This window comes from Varanus komodoensis, unplaced genomic scaffold (assembly GCF_004798865.1).
Source record: "Varanus komodoensis strain SLA01 unplaced genomic scaffold, ASM479886v1 scaffold43, whole genome shotgun sequence".
Lineage (NCBI taxonomy): Eukaryota > Metazoa > Chordata > Lepidosauria > Squamata > Varanidae > Varanus > Varanus komodoensis.
Window position 1 is genome coordinate 7825253 of NW_025335985.1, and position 18040 is coordinate 7843292.

General features: G+C 67.2%; 1 protein-coding gene across 2 annotated transcripts; it reads right to left on the minus strand.

Moving 5' to 3' along the window:
• Positions 1 to 724: 724 nt before the first annotated feature.
• Positions 725 to 17041, minus strand: FAM214B (family with sequence similarity 214 member B). Of its 2 annotated transcripts, none has more exons than XM_044443938.1 (9): positions 16862 to 17041; positions 8168 to 8383; positions 4966 to 6038; positions 4010 to 4068; positions 3444 to 3549; positions 2708 to 2866; positions 2300 to 2368; positions 1953 to 2143; positions 725 to 1051 (listed from the first exon to the last, which is right to left on the minus strand). In XM_044443938.1, exons 3-9 carry the CDS (start codon positions 5950 to 5952, stop codon positions 898 to 900), a joined length of 1725 nt encoding a protein of 574 aa, XP_044299873.1. In that variant the 5' UTR covers positions 5953 to 6038; positions 8168 to 8383; positions 16862 to 17041; the 3' UTR covers positions 725 to 897. The 2 variants fall into 2 exon arrangements, with proteins under 2 accessions (XP_044299873.1, XP_044299874.1); XM_044443939.1 differs by having other exon boundaries at positions 4966 to 6236.
• Positions 17042 to 18040: the final 999 nt, after the last annotated feature.

Here is an 18040-nt window from a genome sequence, read left to right on the forward strand (position 1 = left end):
CACTGGAAGGCCCACGCTCTCCGGGCAGGGGCGAGTCGCGGTGATTCGGCCCCCCAGAATCTCGCCCTTCACCTCCCGAGGCGAGACGTCGGCCCTCTCCATCTAGGTCACACGCAGCGCGTGGACCCGGAGCTGGTGGCGGGAGGGCAGGCTTGCGCTGTCCGGCGCCACAGCTGCTCTGGCTCGGCGGTGGCTCCTTCGTTCTCCTGCCCGTGGCGCGGGTGGCAGGACCAGGGTCCAGGGCCAGCCCGCCTGACCAGGGAGCAAGGCTCGGTCTCGCGCGGCTGGCTCAAGGAGGGGGCGGGAGGCCCCCTCACACCACGGCGGCGGCGGCAGCGGGGCCCTGCAGGGCTCGTGTGGGGCTGCTCGCCCCTCAGGGGCCGCCCTTCCCAAACGCACCGGGGCTGCTCCTCCGGGCAGCCTGAGCCTTTGCTGCCGAGGCCGGGGACCCCGGGAGGAAGCTGCCCACACGCCTCCCTGCCCCGGCCGCGCCTCCCCTTCCACTCCCCAACAAGCCTTCGACGCATTCCTCGATTCCAACGCATTTCTCGCACACACACCCTCTTCCCTGGGACGGCCCAAAATCCAGATGTCCCAGGGCCCCTCTGCACCCTCCAAGGCCGCACAGCCCCTGCCCCCAACCTTCAAGCCGATCTCCACCCCTCTCTGCCAGGCCCCCGGCCCGCCTGTGCAGACCCCGCCCCAGCCCCAGCCCCCACCCCAGAAGAACGGGACAGTCTCTGGCTCGAGGGCTTCCAACATGCTGCATTTCTGCCCCGGGCTGGGCGCAGGCAGGCCCCTCGCCCGCCCCGACGACAAATGGCGCGGCACGAGCCACGCTCCGGCCCAGCCACCCTTCCTCTGCAGAGGACCCGCTCCGGCCCGGCCCTCCTGCCCTCAGGCCCGCGGCGAGTAGCAGGGGTTCCGTGGCAGTTCCGTGAAGGACTTCAGCTCGTAGGGGATCCCGGAGTCGATCTCGATCGACTTGCGCGAGAAGAGCAGGCGGATGTTGTCGTGCAGGTAGATCTTCCCGGACTTGGAGCTGTGGAACCTGGGGGAGGAGGGGCACCGGTCGCTCAGGGGGCAGAGGCCGGCCCCGGAGGCAGTGGGGTGGGCGGGCACGGCGAGCAGGGCGCCCCGAGCAGCAGGGAGGCCCCACACGGCGCCGGCACCAGGAACGGCGAGTGCCGTTGCCGCCCCACAGGCAACTCCTCCAGGCCCCACACGCCATGCAAAGCACGGGAGCGAAGCAGCAGCGGAGCAGGGCAGGCAGGACGTAGGCAGGGAGAGCGGGCACTGCCGCGGAGCGGGGCCCTCCTGCCTGCGCGTGGCCACGACGCAAGTGCGAGGGCGCGCCCGAAACAAGACTTGCCGTGGGGGGCGGGGGGGGCAAGCGGGGAGCCGCTCTGGGCGGCGTCCCACAGGAAGGGGGCAATCCAGGCTCGGAAAGCAGTCCAGGCTCAGGTCACAAGGTGGAAGGTTCTCGGTCCCGCCATGGGGGTGCCGGGCCCCACAGCTCCAGAGCAGGCCGGGGCTGGGGGGGCGGAAGACCCCGCCCAGAGTCCCCCCACACGAATGGGCACCACTGCCCCGTCTTCGGAGGGCAAGGAAGCAGCGCAGCCCGCCCCTGTGTGCGGCGGAGACAGGCCTCCCCGCGCCAAGCCGCTTCGGCAGGGCACAACTCGGCGGCCACGGGCAGCAGCGCAGCCCCACGTGCGGACCGGGTGTGGGCCCCTCCCGGCCCTTGCGAGCAGGCGAGGGGCAGCCACGCAGCGTTCGGATTCAGGAGCCCTCCGAACAAGCCCGTCTCCCACTGCCCGGAAAATGCAGGGCCGGGCGGGGCCCTCTGCGGGGAGCTCCCGTTCCCCTGGCCCGAGGGGGCTGGCCCTGCGGGGAGCAGCGTGAGCGTGGCCCCCGGCCCTCCCGAGGCGCCTGCCGCGGGAAGCCCCTACCTCAGGTGCAGCAGGTAGCAGAGCACCCTCCGGGGCGGCTCGCCGGGGGCCGGGCCGGGCCCCGGCTCTTCTCCGACGGGCACCAGGAAGATGCGGTGGCGCAGGAAGGTGACGTGGTTGGCGGGCATGTCGTGGAAGTCGTAGGTCACCAGGAACATCTTCACCACGGTCTTGTTCGGGTTGAATAAGGTCTGCGAGAGAGGCGTCAGCCGCGGGGGCGGGCGTGCTCCCTGTGCCACCGAGCCCCCCCGCCCGGCGCGCATCCGGGCTCCCCCCAGATTGCAGACGGCCCAGCCCTCGCCCCCCTCTTCCCGGCCCGCTTCCCGGCTGCGCCTCCTGCCACTCACCACTTGGATGGTGCCCGTCTTGGGGACGCTGTAGCCCTTCTTCCCCAAGGCCTCCAGATCCACGACTCCCTGCGGCAGGAGGGGAAGGCAGAGGTGGGCCGGGCCGGCCGGGCAGCCCGGCACCACGGCCCTGCTGTGCGCGTCCCCGAGCACACGGCAGGGAGCGGCCAGGAGCGGGGCAGCCCCGCCAGGAGCCAGCCCTGCAGAGGGGGACGCTCGGCCAATGGCCCTTCTGGCCTCTGCCGCCAGGAGGCCGGGGCAAGGCGCCCGGGATTCGCCGGGCTGTGCCGGCAGGCCTTGGAGGAGCCGGCAGCCGTGGCCCAGTCCCGCGGGGGCTCCCCCGGAGGGCCGCGGTCCCCCTGTCCGGGCAGGCGTGCCCCCGCCCCCGCCCCCCACGGAGCCACGCACCAGGAAGGGCGAGGGGGCGCTGTGCTCGGCTATGTCGAAGTAGGTGACCTCCACCGGCAGGGTCACGTGCTGCGGGCAGTAGGAGCCGCTGGCGCCGATCTCCGCGGTGAAGCCCTCGATGCGGCCCGGCTCCGGGGGGCGCCGCGGGAGCATGGACTCCTGCCCGGGGGGGGGCAGGGGGCGGCCGTGAGGGGGGGCGGGCTCTGCTCGGCCCGCTGGGCATGGAGGGGCTCCCAGCAGGGTGGGTGGGGGACTGGCCCCCAGGCTCCATCTGGGCTGCGGCTGCTTCCCACACAGCGCCCAGAAGGCCCTCCCTTTACTACGCGCTGCTTGCTCACCGGGAGACCCAGCCACCCTCCTCCCCGTGCCCGGGCCAGCGCCCAGGACCTTCCCGGCGGCTCCACCTCCTGACGACAGGCGAGCCGCAGAAGGGCCCCAGCCCGGCCTGGCCCTGGCACAGCAAGAGCCCTGGGCCGGTGCCAGAGTGCGGACCCCAGCGGGCCGCAGGGCAGGCGGCTGCCTCCGAGGGGGAGGGGGAGGGGGTCCCCAGCCCCTGCCCCGGACGTCGCTCACGAGGGGCAAAGCAGTGGACGGCAGCCGCATCCTCGGCCTCCCGGTGCGGCCGGCTGCAGAAGCGCAGCTGCCTGGCGGAGCGAGCCGCAGAGGCCAGGTTCTCCCCTCCCGCCTCGCCTCGCCTGCCCTCCCCGAGGCGCACCCGGCTCCGGGCAGCCGTTACCTCAAAGTTGCCCAGCAGGGCGCGGCTGGTGGAGGTGGTGGCCCAGGGTGCGTGCAGGGGCCTGCTGCCTGCGGGAGTCCGCCGCGGGCCGCTCCGCAGGTGCCTCCTGGCGGGGGCAGAAGGCTGTGGTGAAGTCCTGGCCGGAGCCCGAACACATCCCCGCTGCCCTCAGGGGCTGCAGGGGGTCCCGGCAGCGTCACGGGGGCTGATGCCCCCTCTGCTGAAGCCCCCCAGCGGCTGGACCCAGGAACGACCGCTCTGCCAGAGACCCTGCAGGAGGATCATGGGAAGAAGGCTGCCAGAATGGCCTTCCCCAGCCTGGGCCCTCGAGATACGTGGGACTACGACTCCCATCACCCTAGCCAGCACAGCTGGTGCTACGGCGATGGGGGCCGAAGTCCACAAGACCCGGAGGGCTCCAGGCTGGGCCAGCAGGGGCCCCCGGGCTCGGGGCCCCCCTCCTGCAGCCTCTGTGCGCCTCCCCCCAGCGCAGCCGCTCTCGAGGCAGGCCCGGGCGGCCGGGGGCCCTCGGCCGCAGCGAGGCCAGGAAGCAACGGGACACTCACGGTTGGAGACGCAGCCCGGCCTTCGGCGGACAGTTGCCGGCACTGCTGCTGCCCGAGCCCTGGGCCGGGGGAGACACAAGGGGAGAGCAGTCAGGGGAAGCCGTGCGCCCGGGTACCCGACCCGCTTGCGCGCATCCACACATGCCTCTCGGCACGCCCAAGGCCCTGAAGGCGCCCCAGGGTGTCCGCCGTTTCGGCTCAGAGCAGTGGGGCCCCTGCCTGTGGCCGGGCCGTGGCAGCCGAGGCTTGCTCTGCCCGAAGGCACAGCCAGGCTGGACAGCAGCCCAGAAAGGCCCCGCCACACGCGCGCACAAGGGAGGAGCGGGGCCTGGGGGGCCTCTGCACGAGCGCGCAGCACGCTCGGGCCCCTTTGGTGGGGCCCCGCACAGCCCCACTGGCCCGCCAGGAGCAGCATGGAGGGGAGGGAATCCCGCCCGCGTGGCCCCGGGAGGGCCCGGGCTGCCCCAGGCAGGGGCTCCTTCCACACCCGGGGCAGCTCTCCCACATCGGGACGGGCTAGTCCAGGCAGGTTTGCCTGCGGGCCGCTTCTCCCGCAGCAGCTGTGAGGCGCACCCCATGCTCTGCCCCTCTGACGCTGTGGTGGGGCCACGAGGCCAAAGAGCAGAAGAGAGTGGGATGAGATGGCGGCAAGGTGGGGCGCCTCCGAGGCCCTCGGGGTGCGCGGAAGTGTGTGCGGGAGAGGCATGGTGCGCCCCTCGGTGCCCACAGTCCCCGGCCTCCACGACCACGCAAGGATACTGTCCCCGCACACGAGCAGCAGGAAAAAAGAGCGGAGGCAAGACGTCCCCATGAGCCAGAAGACAGAGCGGGTCTCCTGGCCCTCCGCGGGGCACCCGGCTCCCCGACCTGCCTGCCCTGCCCCCCTGTGGGGCAGCGCCTGCCCGCCTGTGGCCCCAGCCCCGTCCCCTAGGCGGGCAACGCGCCCGCCTCCTCACCTTGGCGGCAGGAAGCAGGTGGTTCCAGAAGGGGGCCCCCTTGGCATCGGTGCTGCGGCAGGAGGCGGGCACGGCCGGGCACGGCAGGCTCCTCTTCTTCCGGGCCGGCGGGAGGCTCTCGTCCTCGTAGCCGGGGTCCGGCGACCCCTCCGTCGAGGGCAGCAGCTTTCGCTTGGCCGGGCAGCCGCCCACAGCGCTGCTCCCGGCAAGCAGGGGGCCTGGCGGCGTCTTCTCGGCGGAGGCCAGGCCATTGGTGTCGGAGGCGTGCGCCGCCGGCGGAGTGCCGGGCTCCACCGGTCCGCTGGTCACTGGGGGCCCGCCCCCGGGCGGGGAGGGGGGCGCAAGGCTGTGCAAATCGGGGTCGGCCAGGGGACGGTGGCCGCCGTGCCCCGTGGCCTGCGAGGCCCCGTTCTCCCCGCGCCTCTCGGCGGGGCCGGAGTCCGTGGGGCAGGCCCCCGGCGGGGCGGGGCCGCAGTCTCGTCTGTGCAAAGTGCTGTGCGGTGGGCGCGGCAGCTGTGCGGCGCCCCCCGGGGCCCTCGGGGGGCCGGGGCCACCCTCCGGGCGGTGCTCCACCACGCGCAGGCCACTGTGCGAGAAGTGCTGGGCGGCGCCGCCCAGGGAGAGCTCGTCCCCCAGGAGCCCGTCCTCGATGGCGTCATCGCCCTCGTCCTCCCAGGGGCGGCGCTTGGCGTCCCGCGGCCCCTCGGCCGGGCGCAGGGGCCCCGGGCAGGCCCGCTTGATGGGCTGCCGCCCCGGGGCCCTCTGCTCGGGGGGCTGGGGGCACCCCTCTGGCGGGGAGAAGATGGAGACCTGGTACACCTTCTGCGGAGCGAGGGCCGGCGGGCCGCAGCCCAGCAGGAAGCCGCGGGGCCAGGGGCGGGGCTCCTCCTCCTCCTCGTCCTCCTCCTCGTCGCCCGGCTGCTGCCGCCGGCTCGTGCCCACGCCGCGCTCCCGGGGCGGGGCCGCCTCCGCGTTGATGTGCCGCATGGGGTGTGGCGGGACGGGCGCTAAAGTGCCGCAGGGTGGGGGCGCCCGGACGAGCCCCTGGCACGCCACGTGCCGCACGGCCGCATCTAGGCAGAGAGCGGGGGGGGGGGTCAGGGTCCGGCGGGACGGGGCCTCGGGCGCCTGCCGCTGCTTTCACTTGCTCGCTCGCCTCCCGGGCCGCTTGGCAGCTCGCATCTGGGTGCGATCCCTCCCAGGCAGCACAGAACAGGCGCCACGCAACCGCACAGCTACGTCGACCCACAATAATAAAACCATGAAGCAAACTAAGCAAGCAAAGCAATGATAGAGGAATAATAAATACAATATTTGTTCTATAAAACTCTAAAAGCAAAACATAAGCCAATTAAGATTTTCGTTTTGATCAAAAGCTAGCATTTTACACATTCTGGCAGCATCATGTAGTGGTGTAAAAATTTTAAACACCGAAGTCTAGAATTCGCCAGTTAAAATGACCGTGGAAAAAATATGTCTGCAGTCGATGCCTGCGGGCCAAAAGGGCCAGCGCCAAGCGGGCCTCCGCTGAGGCGGAGTTCCAGGGCTGGGGTGCTGCGCCCGGCCAGCCCTCCTCCTCGCCACTCCGTCCGCTGCCTCAGCGGGAGGAACGCAGAGCGGGGCTTCGGCCGAGGACTGCAGGGAACGGGCTGGTACAGAGGGGAAAGGCGCTCCCCCGCGGGCCAGGCCCCGAGCCGCCGGCGGCTGCGTAAGCACTTTGGACGGGGCCTGGGTGGCAACGGGCGGCCAGGGCAGGGCCGGCGTGAGGGGCACGGGCACCCGGCCTCCTCAGCAGCCTGCGCCCGATGCCGGCAGGCCGCAAGGCCCAGGCCGCTTCCAAAGGCGGCCCCCGCGGAGCAGGTGCGATCATCCTGGGGGGAGGCGGCCAGCGCTGGGCGAGGCGTGGCTCGTCCAAGGGGGGGCGGCCTAGGGACAGCGCTCCTGAAGGCGGCGTCCACCCGCACAATGAGAGACCGCGCAGGGTGCAGGAGCACCCCCAGGCTGTGAGCCTCCTCCTCGAGGGGGGGCGCTGCCCCATCCAGAAGACGCCGAAAATCCCCCGGTTGCACAGAAGGGCTCCCCATGGACGGCCCCTCCGCCTGGCCTGCAGCCGCGGCGCAGTGGCCCGCACCCGGCACCCGGCCCCGTAGTGCACTCAGGCGCTGGGCCGGGGCAGTCAGAGAGGCAGCGCTGCGTGCCGTCCGCGTCCCGGTGGCACTTCGGCCCAAACCGCCTCCGGGCCTCCCCCCGCGGTTTCATGCAGACGTGAAAACGTGGGGGACAAAATGGGGCCCTGCACGACACCCTGGTGCGAAGGCCATGGTGCAGAGCGCGAGCAGGAGCCCCATCTGGAGGGGGTCGCCCAGTTAGAAGCGGAGCCCCCACCCCCATCCTGGCCAGCCTCCCCAGGACACCACGGCTAATGGTCTCGAAAGCGGCTGAGGTCCAGGAGGGCAAGCGGGACGCCCTCCCCGTCTCTCCCCCACAGGGCGACCGAGGCAGCCTCTGTCCCGGCCCAAAGTCCACCTCAAATGGATCTGGACAAGCCTTTCCCCCAGGAGAGCCTGGAGCTGCCCGGCCACCACCCGCCCAACCACCGCGCCCCAAGGGGCAGGCTGGCAACCGGTCACATCGGCTGGTCCGGGGCAGGGTCCTTCCGGCGTGGCACAATCGCCACCGCTTCTCAAGCGGAGGCACTACTCCCTCGCCGAAGAGGCAGCAACGGCCTCCTGGGCCGCGGCTTGGACCCGGCGGTGAATGTCCTGACCGGCCGGGAGGGCCAGCATCAGGGGAGCAGCTGGTGGGCCGGGCAGACCCCAGCGCCCTGTCCACCTCGCCAGGCTGCGGGAGCCAAACTACCTCCCATGGGTCGGGCCGGCCTGCCTGCTTCCCGCAGTGCCCCACGTGGGGCGAGCGTGCAGCAGGCGTCCGGGCAGAGGCCCCACACCGCCGTCTCGCAAGCCCCCCAGGGCCCTTTCTGCACGTCTTCAAGAAGGCTCCGAAGCCCGCCTGTTCGCCATCCTGGAGCCCCCCGGGGGCTGGCTGTGCAGGCACCACCTGCTCCTGTCTTGCCTAGTGCTGCATTTCTACGCCTTTGCCCGCTCACTGACTTCTGCCGGGCGTTCCACCCGAGATGCAGCCCGAAAGCCCCGTCCATCGGAGGGCCGTCTCGCGGCAGAGACCCCCCGGCCGCCCCACTCACCCCTCTGCAGCCGGTCCCCTCTCTGCGCCGCTCCGCACTCCCACGCCGGCAGCAGATGGTCAGCGGTGCGGCTCGCTGGGGCCACGCGCCACCCCGGCACTCCCCAGAAGCGGCGCGGCTGCCGGGGGAGGCTCCCACCATCACGGGCTGCGGTGTGCGCGCGGGGTCCTCGTGGACGGACAGAGCAACTCGGTGGCGGCGGTGGTGGAAGCAGCCCTGGCAAAAAGCAGGAAGCACGTCAGGGAGGGGCCATGGGGCCGGCCCGGGGCAGCCCCACGACAGGCCGCATCCCGCGGCAGGAACTGCCACACAATCAAAAACCGGGGAACGAAACGGTGCGACTGCCGGAGATGGGTTCGCAGCGTCTACCCTAAATTAACAGCAAGAATAATTAATATCATGGTGCGCTGAGGAAGAAGCGGTAAGATGGCAGGAACTGTGGAAGTGCAGATGCTTTCTTGGCGTCGATCCGAACTGCGCTGTAGGAATTGAAGCCGCTCGAGGAATCGCCGGTGATCCCGCTCACGGCCCGGCGCACGGGTGTCGCACCCACAAACATCACAGAGGAGGAGTTATCGAACACGCGTCCCTGCCTGCTCACGGGGAAAATATCTGCTCTTGCGCCAGGATTCCATATAGTCTGAATACCTATATAATGTTAGGGGGCAGTAAAAGCTCTCACTGAAGTTGTGGGCAACTCTTCGCCCTGAGAATGGCTTCGCCTCACTGCAGGAACCGGCCCACTAGAAGCTTCCGGGCCACACTTTCATCGCAACCCTCGCCCTTTTGTACAGAAATGCGAGCACCAGGCCCGGCCTCTTCCCGCTGTTTCCTCAGGGCAAAGTAAAAGAAGAGCGAAAAATGCATCCGGCGGGAAGAACGCCTGGGCCGAAGCCAGTGGCCCTTCTCCTCCAAACCGCTCTGGGGCTGCTGCTGAGCCCACGCCCCCGGAGGCCGCCTGGGGCCAGCAGACCAAACGCTAGGAGGGGAGACGTGCCCCGAGGCTGCGTCCAGGCAGGGGGCATCTAGCCCAGGCCCTGCTCCCACCCGCTGCCCGAGATCCGCATGCGGGACACGAGCGCAGCGGCACCTCCCACCCATGCGCGCAGCGGCCGTGTGCCCGGCTCACAGCGTCCGACCCTGGAGGCGGTGCAGAGCCGGCCGGGCCGGTAGCTGCTGGGGTCCTTCCTGCTGGGAATCGCCCACCGCCTTCAGGGCGCTCCAAGCTGGTGGCCGTCCTGAAAACCCGCCGGCGCCGCAGAGCCGCACACCACGTGCTTCCCGTGAACCGTCCCGACTCTCCCACCCGTCAGCCCCGCAGGAGGAAAGCCCTCCCCCAGCACTTCCTGCACCCAGGCGCACGCTTGAAGACCCCAGCCCGCCTCCCCTCGTGGCCCGTCTCCAAGCGAAGCAGTCGCGGCTGGCCAGGCCGTTCCTCTCGGGGCAGCGGCTCCAACGCAGTCGTGGCAGCTCCTTCTCAGCCGGGGGGCCAGAACTGCGTGAAGCGTGCCAAGCGTGGCCGCTGCCGCCTGACCGAGACCAGTCCAAGCTGGCGGGCTGGCGTGTCCCAGTCGGGGACACCCGGAGAGCCCCGCCTGGGGCAGCGGCTAAGCGTGCCGGGCTGGGACTCGGCGGGCCGGGCTCGAGTCCCCCTTGGCCACGAAGCTGACTGAGGGGCTCTGGGGTGAGGCCTTGCCCTCCTCGCAGGGCTGCTGGGAAGGAGCAACACCACGTGGGCCACGGGGCTGCCTCCCAGAGGAAGAAATGCGTGGCTCGGCAGCAGCGTCGTGGCAGCAGCATCACCAAGAGGCAAAACCGGCCATCTGAAGCGCTGGCGTCCTCTGGGAAAAGGAGCCTGGGGCTGGACTGCAGCCCTGCCAGCCGCTCCCTTGGGCACGATGGCCCCCAAGCAGGGGAGACGAGCCGGCGCGAGCCCTGCCGCGGAGCCCTCGGCCGGAGGAGCACGTCCTCCTCGGACCGTCGGCCTTCTGCCTCTGGGAGGAGGCACCGGACACTCGTTCGGAGTCATGGAACCAGGAAGGAGGACAGCTGGGCAGGAACGCGGGAGGCTCCACGGGAGGGAACGGGGGTGATGTGCCAGTGGCTGACGGGGAGGCGTGTCCTTCTCTGCCCCGTTCGCCCTGGTATTTCCAGGCGCACCGGACGGCGCACAGCTCCCGAAGGCGTGGTCCCTTGAGGGACTGGGCATCCCCGGAGAAGAGGGCCTTCGGACATTTTGCGTGGAATGGGACGGAGAGTCAGGGCTCCACTCCGCTCGGGAGGAATGAGCTGATACGTGCAGTATTTCCGCAATTCGATAGCAACGGGCTTCGGCCCCAGTGAAGCACCAATACTGAACCCCAGGTGCGCACGCTAAGACATTTACGGGCCGGCACTGCAGTGAGCTCTTTTGACCTTCGGGCCGAGCGGTACCGACCTGGCCTGGATTACTCCTCCCGGAGACACACGGCCCTCGACCCGCACTCATCTCCCCCAGGGTGACCAGCAGATCCTTCAGAAGGTCAGGAAAGCCATCATACTAAGGGTTCCTATCCGTTATGCGGAAAGTAGCGGTATCCCATTCAAACCTGGAGGGTCACTGCGCATCTGGCATATGATAAAATGAACACACTTTGCCGAGACCAGAGGAAGCTTCTGAAAAAGCTCACGTTCTCCACGAGGCGTTCGAACTTAGAAGTACAAGGCCTTCTGAAAAGCATGGATTTGACCCTTGCATGTCTGTTCAGCATCCGCTGGTGTGTTTGGCCAATTTGTGATGTTGAGTGTTTGTGATCGTTTCCCAAGGGGAAAAGACAGAGAGCAAGCAAGATGAGGAAAGGGATGGAAGGGGAAAGGCGGAGGAAAGAAGCGGCGGTTCAGCTACTCAATGCGGGTGGCAAAATGAGAACAGACAGCCAAGAACGGGAGGAAGTGCTCGTCCCGCAAGGAGGTCCATGACCTTCCTGGCTCGGGAAGCGCAAGCTGAGGAAGGATGGGAGCTCGAGGCTGGCAGGCAAATGGTCCAACTGGGGGAACGGTTCAAATCTCCAGGGCCTCAGGGATAGCTGGGGTGGGAGAGCCAATGCCCTGGAAGGCAGAGAGAAGATTCGAGCCATCTAGTGGGCTGGCGTACGGTGGAGTCCTGCTCAGCAGGGGGGTGGACCCGATGGCTTCATGGCCCCTTCCAGCTCGACCCTCTGTGATTCTAAGGCGACCTTGACAGGCTGGAGCGCGAGGCTGAAAACCACCATGAATTTCTGCTGGGACAAACACCAAGTTCTGCACCCAGAAAGAGCACCAAGAGGCCTAGTGACAAGACGGGGACACTCGGCTCAACCAGACTGCCAGTGGGAAGGACCTCGGAACTGCCACAGATCACAAGTGGAACATGCGTCAGCCATGTGATGGGGCTGCAAAGGGGACCAAGGCTATTTTGGGCTGCATGAGCAGAATCAATCCCTGGAAGAGCGAGGACCCCCCCTCCTCAGCCCTGGGGAGGCCTGTCTGGAGAGCTGTGTCCCGTTCTGGGCACTTCAGACAAGGTGCAGGCAAGCGGGGAGGGGTCCGGAGGAGGCAGCGGGGGTGATCCGGGGACTGGACACAAAGCCCCGTGGAGACAGCCTGGGAGAACGTGAAGCCTCAAGAAGAGCACACTGAGGGGAGAGATGATAGCACCCTACTGGCGAAAGAGGCGCTCTGGGCACGGGGGGGGGGTTCGAGCCCCCCCCGAATGCACAAGGTGGGGCACCTGGGGAGGAAGAGGAGGCAGGGTCTTGCCTGACCGGCTCAGCATCAGGCCCATCCTCCTCCTCCTCCGCCAGGCGCCCGCTCAGTGGCTGCGTGGGAATGAAAGGCCCGGGAAACCAAGAGGCGGTGGCAGAAGGGATGAGCAGGGAGCAGCAGAGCACGAGGCAGAGGATGGGGCTGCGGCAACCGCTCAGGGCGAGCGCTCTCCTGCCCAGGCCCTGCACCTACGCAGTGCCCCTCCGCGACCCCCCCAGGCCTCACGCAGGCACTCCACTCTCCGGGACCCAGGCGAGTCCTTCCCTCGGGGTCAGAGGCGTTCGCATGCTGCTTTCAGCGAAGCCGCACGCCCAGAGGCTTCCCAGGGCTGCTCTGAGCACGTGCGTGGGGTCCCCCGTGCTCCGCGGCGTGCAGAGGCCTCCCCGGAAAAGCCAGCAGCGCCCTGTCCGGCTCCTGCCCCAGCGGCCAGAGTAGGACGGGAGGGCGGCCGCTCTGGACAGCCTCGTGCTGCTGCTGGAGCTGAGGAGGAAGGGGGGGACTTCCGTCGCATGCCTTGCGTGGCCCCAAAACAGGAACGATTCCATAAGAGAGCCACAAGAGGCGGACAGAGCCCTGCCCCGAGGGGCTTCCAATCCGGCATTCCGCACACAAGGGCAGCCACGCAGGGAGCGGCGGGAAACGTGCGTCAGGGCAAGCTCTCGGGACAATGATCTGCAAGGTGCCGTGGCAACTCCCTCTTAAGGGAAAAGGAGTCCAGGGTGGGGGGAAATCTTGGAAAAGAAGATTCTCCAAGCACAACCACAAACCTTTCCATCAAGAAAAAAGCGTACAAGGCAGCAGAGGAAGCCCAGGTAGCCTCAAAGAAAAGAACATGCAGAGGAGGCGGAAGCAGGGCCAGGCCAGGCCAGGAAGGAAGAATATAAACGAACAGCAAGGAAGTTCAGGGACGGCCTCAGGAAGGCTAACGCAGGAAATGACCTGAGAGCAGCAAGGGATTCTACGAACAACAAGAAAGCCTTCTTCGGGTACATCTAGCACAAAAGGCATGAGAAAGAGAAGCATGTCCAGCTACGTAAAGTGGATGGCAGAGTGATAACAGACGACAAGGAAAAGGCAGAGGCGCTCGGTTCGTACTTCGCCTCCGTCTTCTCCCACAAGGAAACCTACAACCAAGGAGGACAAGCTGGAAGTGGGAGTTGGCAGCCCCAGACTGACTGACAACCGCTCAAGGAATTCCTGGATGGAATAAACACATTCCCAACTCCAGGGCCCAATGAACTCCATCGCAGAGTAATAAAAGAGCTGGAGGAGGAACTCCCAGAACCACTGGCTTCCATCTTCAATGAATCTTCAAAAACAGGAGACGCGCCAGACGACTGGAGCGCTGCAGGGCTGTCCTGGAATCAGTCCTCTTCGACATTTAACGGACGATTCAGTTAATTCAATCTGCAGACGACGCAACGCTGGTGGAGTAGCAAATACCCTCCGTCACAAGGGGGAGGACGAGGCCCCTCCTCCATTTCAGAGTGCAGGACGCGGAATAAGGGGCTGGCGTTAAAAGCAAGCAGATTTCGACTAGGCAGCCGGAAGAATTCCCTGACTGGCAGTGCGGTTTGACTGAGGAACCTGTTACTGGGGGAAGCTGCAGGCTCCCCCTCACCGGAGGCATTCGGAAGGGGTCTGGACAGCCCTCTGAGTGGGGTGGCGTCACTCGGTGTCCTGCGACAGCAGGGGCTGGACCTGAGGGCCTTCTGACCCCTTCTATGATTCCCCTCAACACATAACACATTCTCCCTCATCCCCAGAAGGCAAGCGCTCTCCAGCCCCCTGTGCTGCCAGACCTCATGTCCTGGTCTCTGGAGCTCTTTTTGGCTAAGGCTGGTGTCTGGGAAGCTGCTGCAGGCTCCTGCGTTGGAAAGGCGGGGCCCCCTTCACTCACGCGAACAGCAGGTCCCCCCGCACAGCCGGATGTGGAAGGGCAGCGGAGCAAAGTTCATGAGACCATGCGAGAGGAGGATGCAGAGCTGGGATGCGCCAGACCCAGGAATGCCAGGCCCAGAGCTCGGGCGGGGGCGGGCGCGCCATGGTGCCCGAGTGCCGAGGAAGGGCGGCAGAGCAGCCTTCCCGGGAGCCAGCTGCTCCCTCTGGGCCTCGCTCGTTACAAGGATCTGGGCCCTCCTCCTGAGCTGGCAAGCCTTCGTCCCAGCTGGAACGCACCATAAAGAGAAACCGCACCAACCCCCCTTGGCTCCGTGCCCACCGTGCAGCGCACAGAGGGATCGATCCAAGCTGTGGCAGCTCGGCTGCAGGCCAGGGAAAGCTTCCTCACCACCAGAGCAGCGCGGCAGTGGACCGGGGGCTCTGCCACCCTGGGGACATCCAAACACAAACTGGGCCGCCACCGGAGTGGGACGGGGTAATGCCGTATTCTGCAACAGCAGGAAGCTGGACCAGATGGCCTTCTGGCCCCTTCCAGTGCTTCGCTTCGCTTCTGTTCTAACCTTCCACTTCAGCCGTACACTCACGCACACAGAACGGATGGGCTGGTTCCTTCCCTGAACAAGAAGGAATTTCTTTCCATCCAGGCGCATGTTTCTGGCACTCTAACGAGCACTGAGGTTCCCCCTCCACGAAGACGCCTCCTGCACAGGCACTGTGTGCCCTCCGCCTCCGGCACCCAGCGCGCATCCCGCCTCTTGTGCCGCGCGTCGCTTCTGAGGGCTGCCTTCCTGACAGTCTTCCCAAAGCCATGCCAAGCTCCGCTCCCGTCCCATCCATCACTCAACTCACAACCTTGAAAGAAGGGAGCTTCTGGGGCATCACGTTTCCCGGATGTAAATCCCACGGAGCGCCCTTCACAGGCGAGCTTCGCACATCCCATCCGCGAGGGGAGGGTTCGGCAGGCAGGCCTGTCCTGTGTCAGCACCCAGGCCGCGGGGCATTCTCCCTGGGGAAGCCCTGCCGGCCCCCTCCTTCCTACGGGGACTCTTTCGCTCAAGCCAGCCTGAGGGTGTTAAATAGTGCTGCCTCCACGCGGCTCTCTGGATCTTATTTTGTTTTTTAATGTGATCGTGCAGATACGAGGGGGCTTTTGCATATTGCTTTGAGGCCCCTTTAGGGAAAATATGATTCCTAAATCTACACTGGACGCTGCATGAATCGGGGCTGAGAAAAGAAATGGCAAATCGGAGGGCTGGGCTGCAGAAGAGACACGCACGGCCGGGCCGAGCTGGAGCCGCAGCCCGCCCACCCTGCCTGCGATGAGCGCACCAGCAGGCCCCATCATGCAACTGGGGTTGTCGCTGCCCCCCACTGGCGGGTCAGCCACGTCCAGGCCAGGCCCCAGCCGGGGGACCTTCGCATGCCCCAAGCATCCCCGCGCCCTGCCGAGCTGACCACGCGAGGCAGCGCACGGCGGGACTCAGCCCTCCGTGCCGGGAGACTCAAGCAAGCGGCTTCCGGGCCCCGTCCCGCAGGAGAGGACAGTGGCCCTGCCGGCCGGGAGGCTGTTCCCAGCCGGCCCTCCGGAACGCGTGCCTACCTGTCCCTGCAGCCCTGCCCAAAGCCCCGTCACCACCCAGGGCGCTCCACCTGCGCCAGAAGGACCGCAAGGGCCCTGAGCAGCAGCCGCGCAGGCCTGGCCCTGGCGAGACCACCGGAGAGCTCCTGCTCCGCGCTCCCCCGCCGAGGGGCCTCCCAGGCGCTGCTCCCCCTGCTCCTCGCTCCCGCCTTCACCCTCCCTGGGCAAGCGCCCCCTCAGCCGGCTGTCACCATGGCACCCCCTCCTATCTGCCCCTGCAGCCGAGCTAGCCAATGGCAGCACGATATGTAAATCAGCCTATTATTATTGATATTATTATTGATTGAACGGTTTGGACGCTCTTCTCTAAGTAAGGGCAGGGCATCTTCCAGCCAAGCCTAAAGCCATTTGAAAGAACCCCAAGCAACTTAAACTGGCAAAGCCCAGCCACACTCAGAGGCCTCGTCGAACGCCTGGGAGCAGGGCGAGCCTGCCGGCACATGTCCTTGCCCAGCGGCCCCGGAGCTGGCTGGCAGCCCCCAGGCAGCGGAGCGCCACCTTGCATGATGGTGCTGCGCCTGAGAGCGGGTGTGTTCTCGCTTGCCCCAGATATGTAGGGCTGGCATCCCCCTGAACCCTCCCACCCGCAAAAGCCCCACCCAAACAGAGTCACCTCCACTCGGGCACATCCTCCCAGTGCGCACGCCTCCCCACAAGCTGCAGCAGGGAGGCGCCAAGGGCCACGGCTTGCTTCCACGCCCTGCTCGGCTGCATGTGCCGGGAAGGAAGGAGCCATCTCGCAGCGGCAGGCCACCTCACCCCCGGGAGCTGGGTGGCAAGGTGTCCAGCGGCTGCTGTTGTGCGCAAAGAGGAGCGCTTCTTCACGGAAATGTCCAGAAGCCACCCTCGGCTGAACCCAGTTCCCTCAAGATGGCAAGCAGGAGACTAGAATGCAGCCACATCGCTCCAAAGACGGGTTAAAAGGAGAGCTGCGAAACAGCCATGGGTTCTGAACTTGGGGTCGGGGTCATTCTCCCCCCGGAAAAAAGGAAATATGAACAGAACCCCGCAACGTCCTTACGCGTTTAACATGAGACCCATGCGGGATAACTCAGCAGCTAACATGCAGCCCAGCACGGCCTGGGGCCACGCGGGCGCCACGGACACCCTCCCCAGCTCTTCCACGGATAAAGGCCCATTCCCATTTTTGGACAGCAAATGGGGAAAAATACCCGCAGGGATGATGCAGCGGTAGGCAAAGGGGGCATTTCTGGTATTTCCCGCCCACGGCGGAGCCCCTCTTGGGCCTGAAGTGCACGGGGGGGCTGAGCTCGGGCCCCGTTCTCCTCCGCACCCTGCTCCCGCAAAGAGTTGCCGGGAGATGGGGGCAGTCCCAGAAGATCAAAAAATAAAGACTGAAGAGTAAGTACCTGCTTAAAACCAGTCTGGCGATCTCGACATGGCGAGAGACGAACAGGCAAGACGCTCGTGTGGCGGGCGCGAGAGGCCTGGAACACACGTCCCCGTGCGGGCGATTCGGCCGCATGTCACACGCCCCCGTGAAGCGGCTCAGTGATTATTCTGCAGGGAGAGAAAATCGGTCACCGGCGGCCCGCGTTTTCCTCGCTCCCCCGCACCTGCCCTTCCATCCTAATCTGTCCATGTCAGTTACGGGGCAGGAAGTGGAGGACAAAGAGGCTGTTCCTTCCCGGGGCCCCCAGCAGATGCAGAGGGAATGGGGCGGGCTGGGCCACCCGCTCTGCCACAGGCCGGCTGAGACACCGTGGTCCCGGCCCGGCGTGCCAAGCTGGAGCAGCAGCAAACCGCAGGCACGTGCCCAGGGCGACTCGGAACCCCTGGGGGGGCGGCATCTCCCAGCATCCTTGGAGAGCACCAGAGCAGCTCGTGCTGGGTTTCGTAGTCTGCACGCCCCCCCACCCCGGTGGCAGGGCACAGCTGAGCTGTCCCCGGCTGACCCCGGAAGAACTGGGCCAGCTCCGGGGACAGCAGGCGAGGGAGCTGGGAATGCCCCCCCCCCCCGGCTGCAGAGGCCCCTCTGCACAAAGGGACGGGGAGGAGGGAGAGAGGCGGCCAGGCGGGATCCTCGCACGTCCAGCCCGGTTAGTCGAGCCGGAGAACGGCAGCCGGCCGCGAGGCTCCGTGGAGCACCTCCTGCTATATTTATCCACCCAGACGGAGCCGAGGCGAGCCCTGTAACAGGAGCCCAGCAGGCAGTGGGCAGCAGACCCCCCCCCATGCAGTGAGGCGGCCAGGGGCCGAGCCAGGGAGGGGTTCCAGACCAGAGCGGGCCCTCGGACCACCCCCTGGCGTGGCCCCAGAATCCAAAAGGCCCCTGCAGCTCAGAGAAGGGCATGTGCAGGCAGGGGAGGGAGCCACGCGAGCGCACAGGCCCGGGCTGGGGCCGGGAACTGGTCTCTGGTCTCTGGAGGGGCACATCGACCCACTGCCCCCAGCCTGGGGCCTGGGCTGCCGATGCTGCCAGGCGGCAGCTCCGCCTCAGCGCCTTCAAAGCGCTCGTGGGGGGCTCTGCCCGGGTCCTCTCTGGCCCGGCGGGAAAGCCCCTGGCATCCCAGAGCGGAGGCAGCCAC

Coding starts and splice junctions, on each gene's coding strand:
- FAM214B (XM_044443938.1), bottom strand. CDS start 5,952: ATGCGGCACATCAACGCGGAGGCGGCCCCGCCCCGGGAGCGCGGCGTG. Junction 4,069..4,965: donor ACCTGCTTCCTGCCGCCAAG/GTGAGGAGGCGG, acceptor CCCCCGGCCCAG/GGCTCGGGCAGCAGCAGTGC. Junction 3,550..4,009: donor GCCGGGCTGCGTCTCCAACC/GTGAGTGTCCCG, acceptor TGCCCCCGCCAG/GAGGCACCTGCGGAGCGGCC.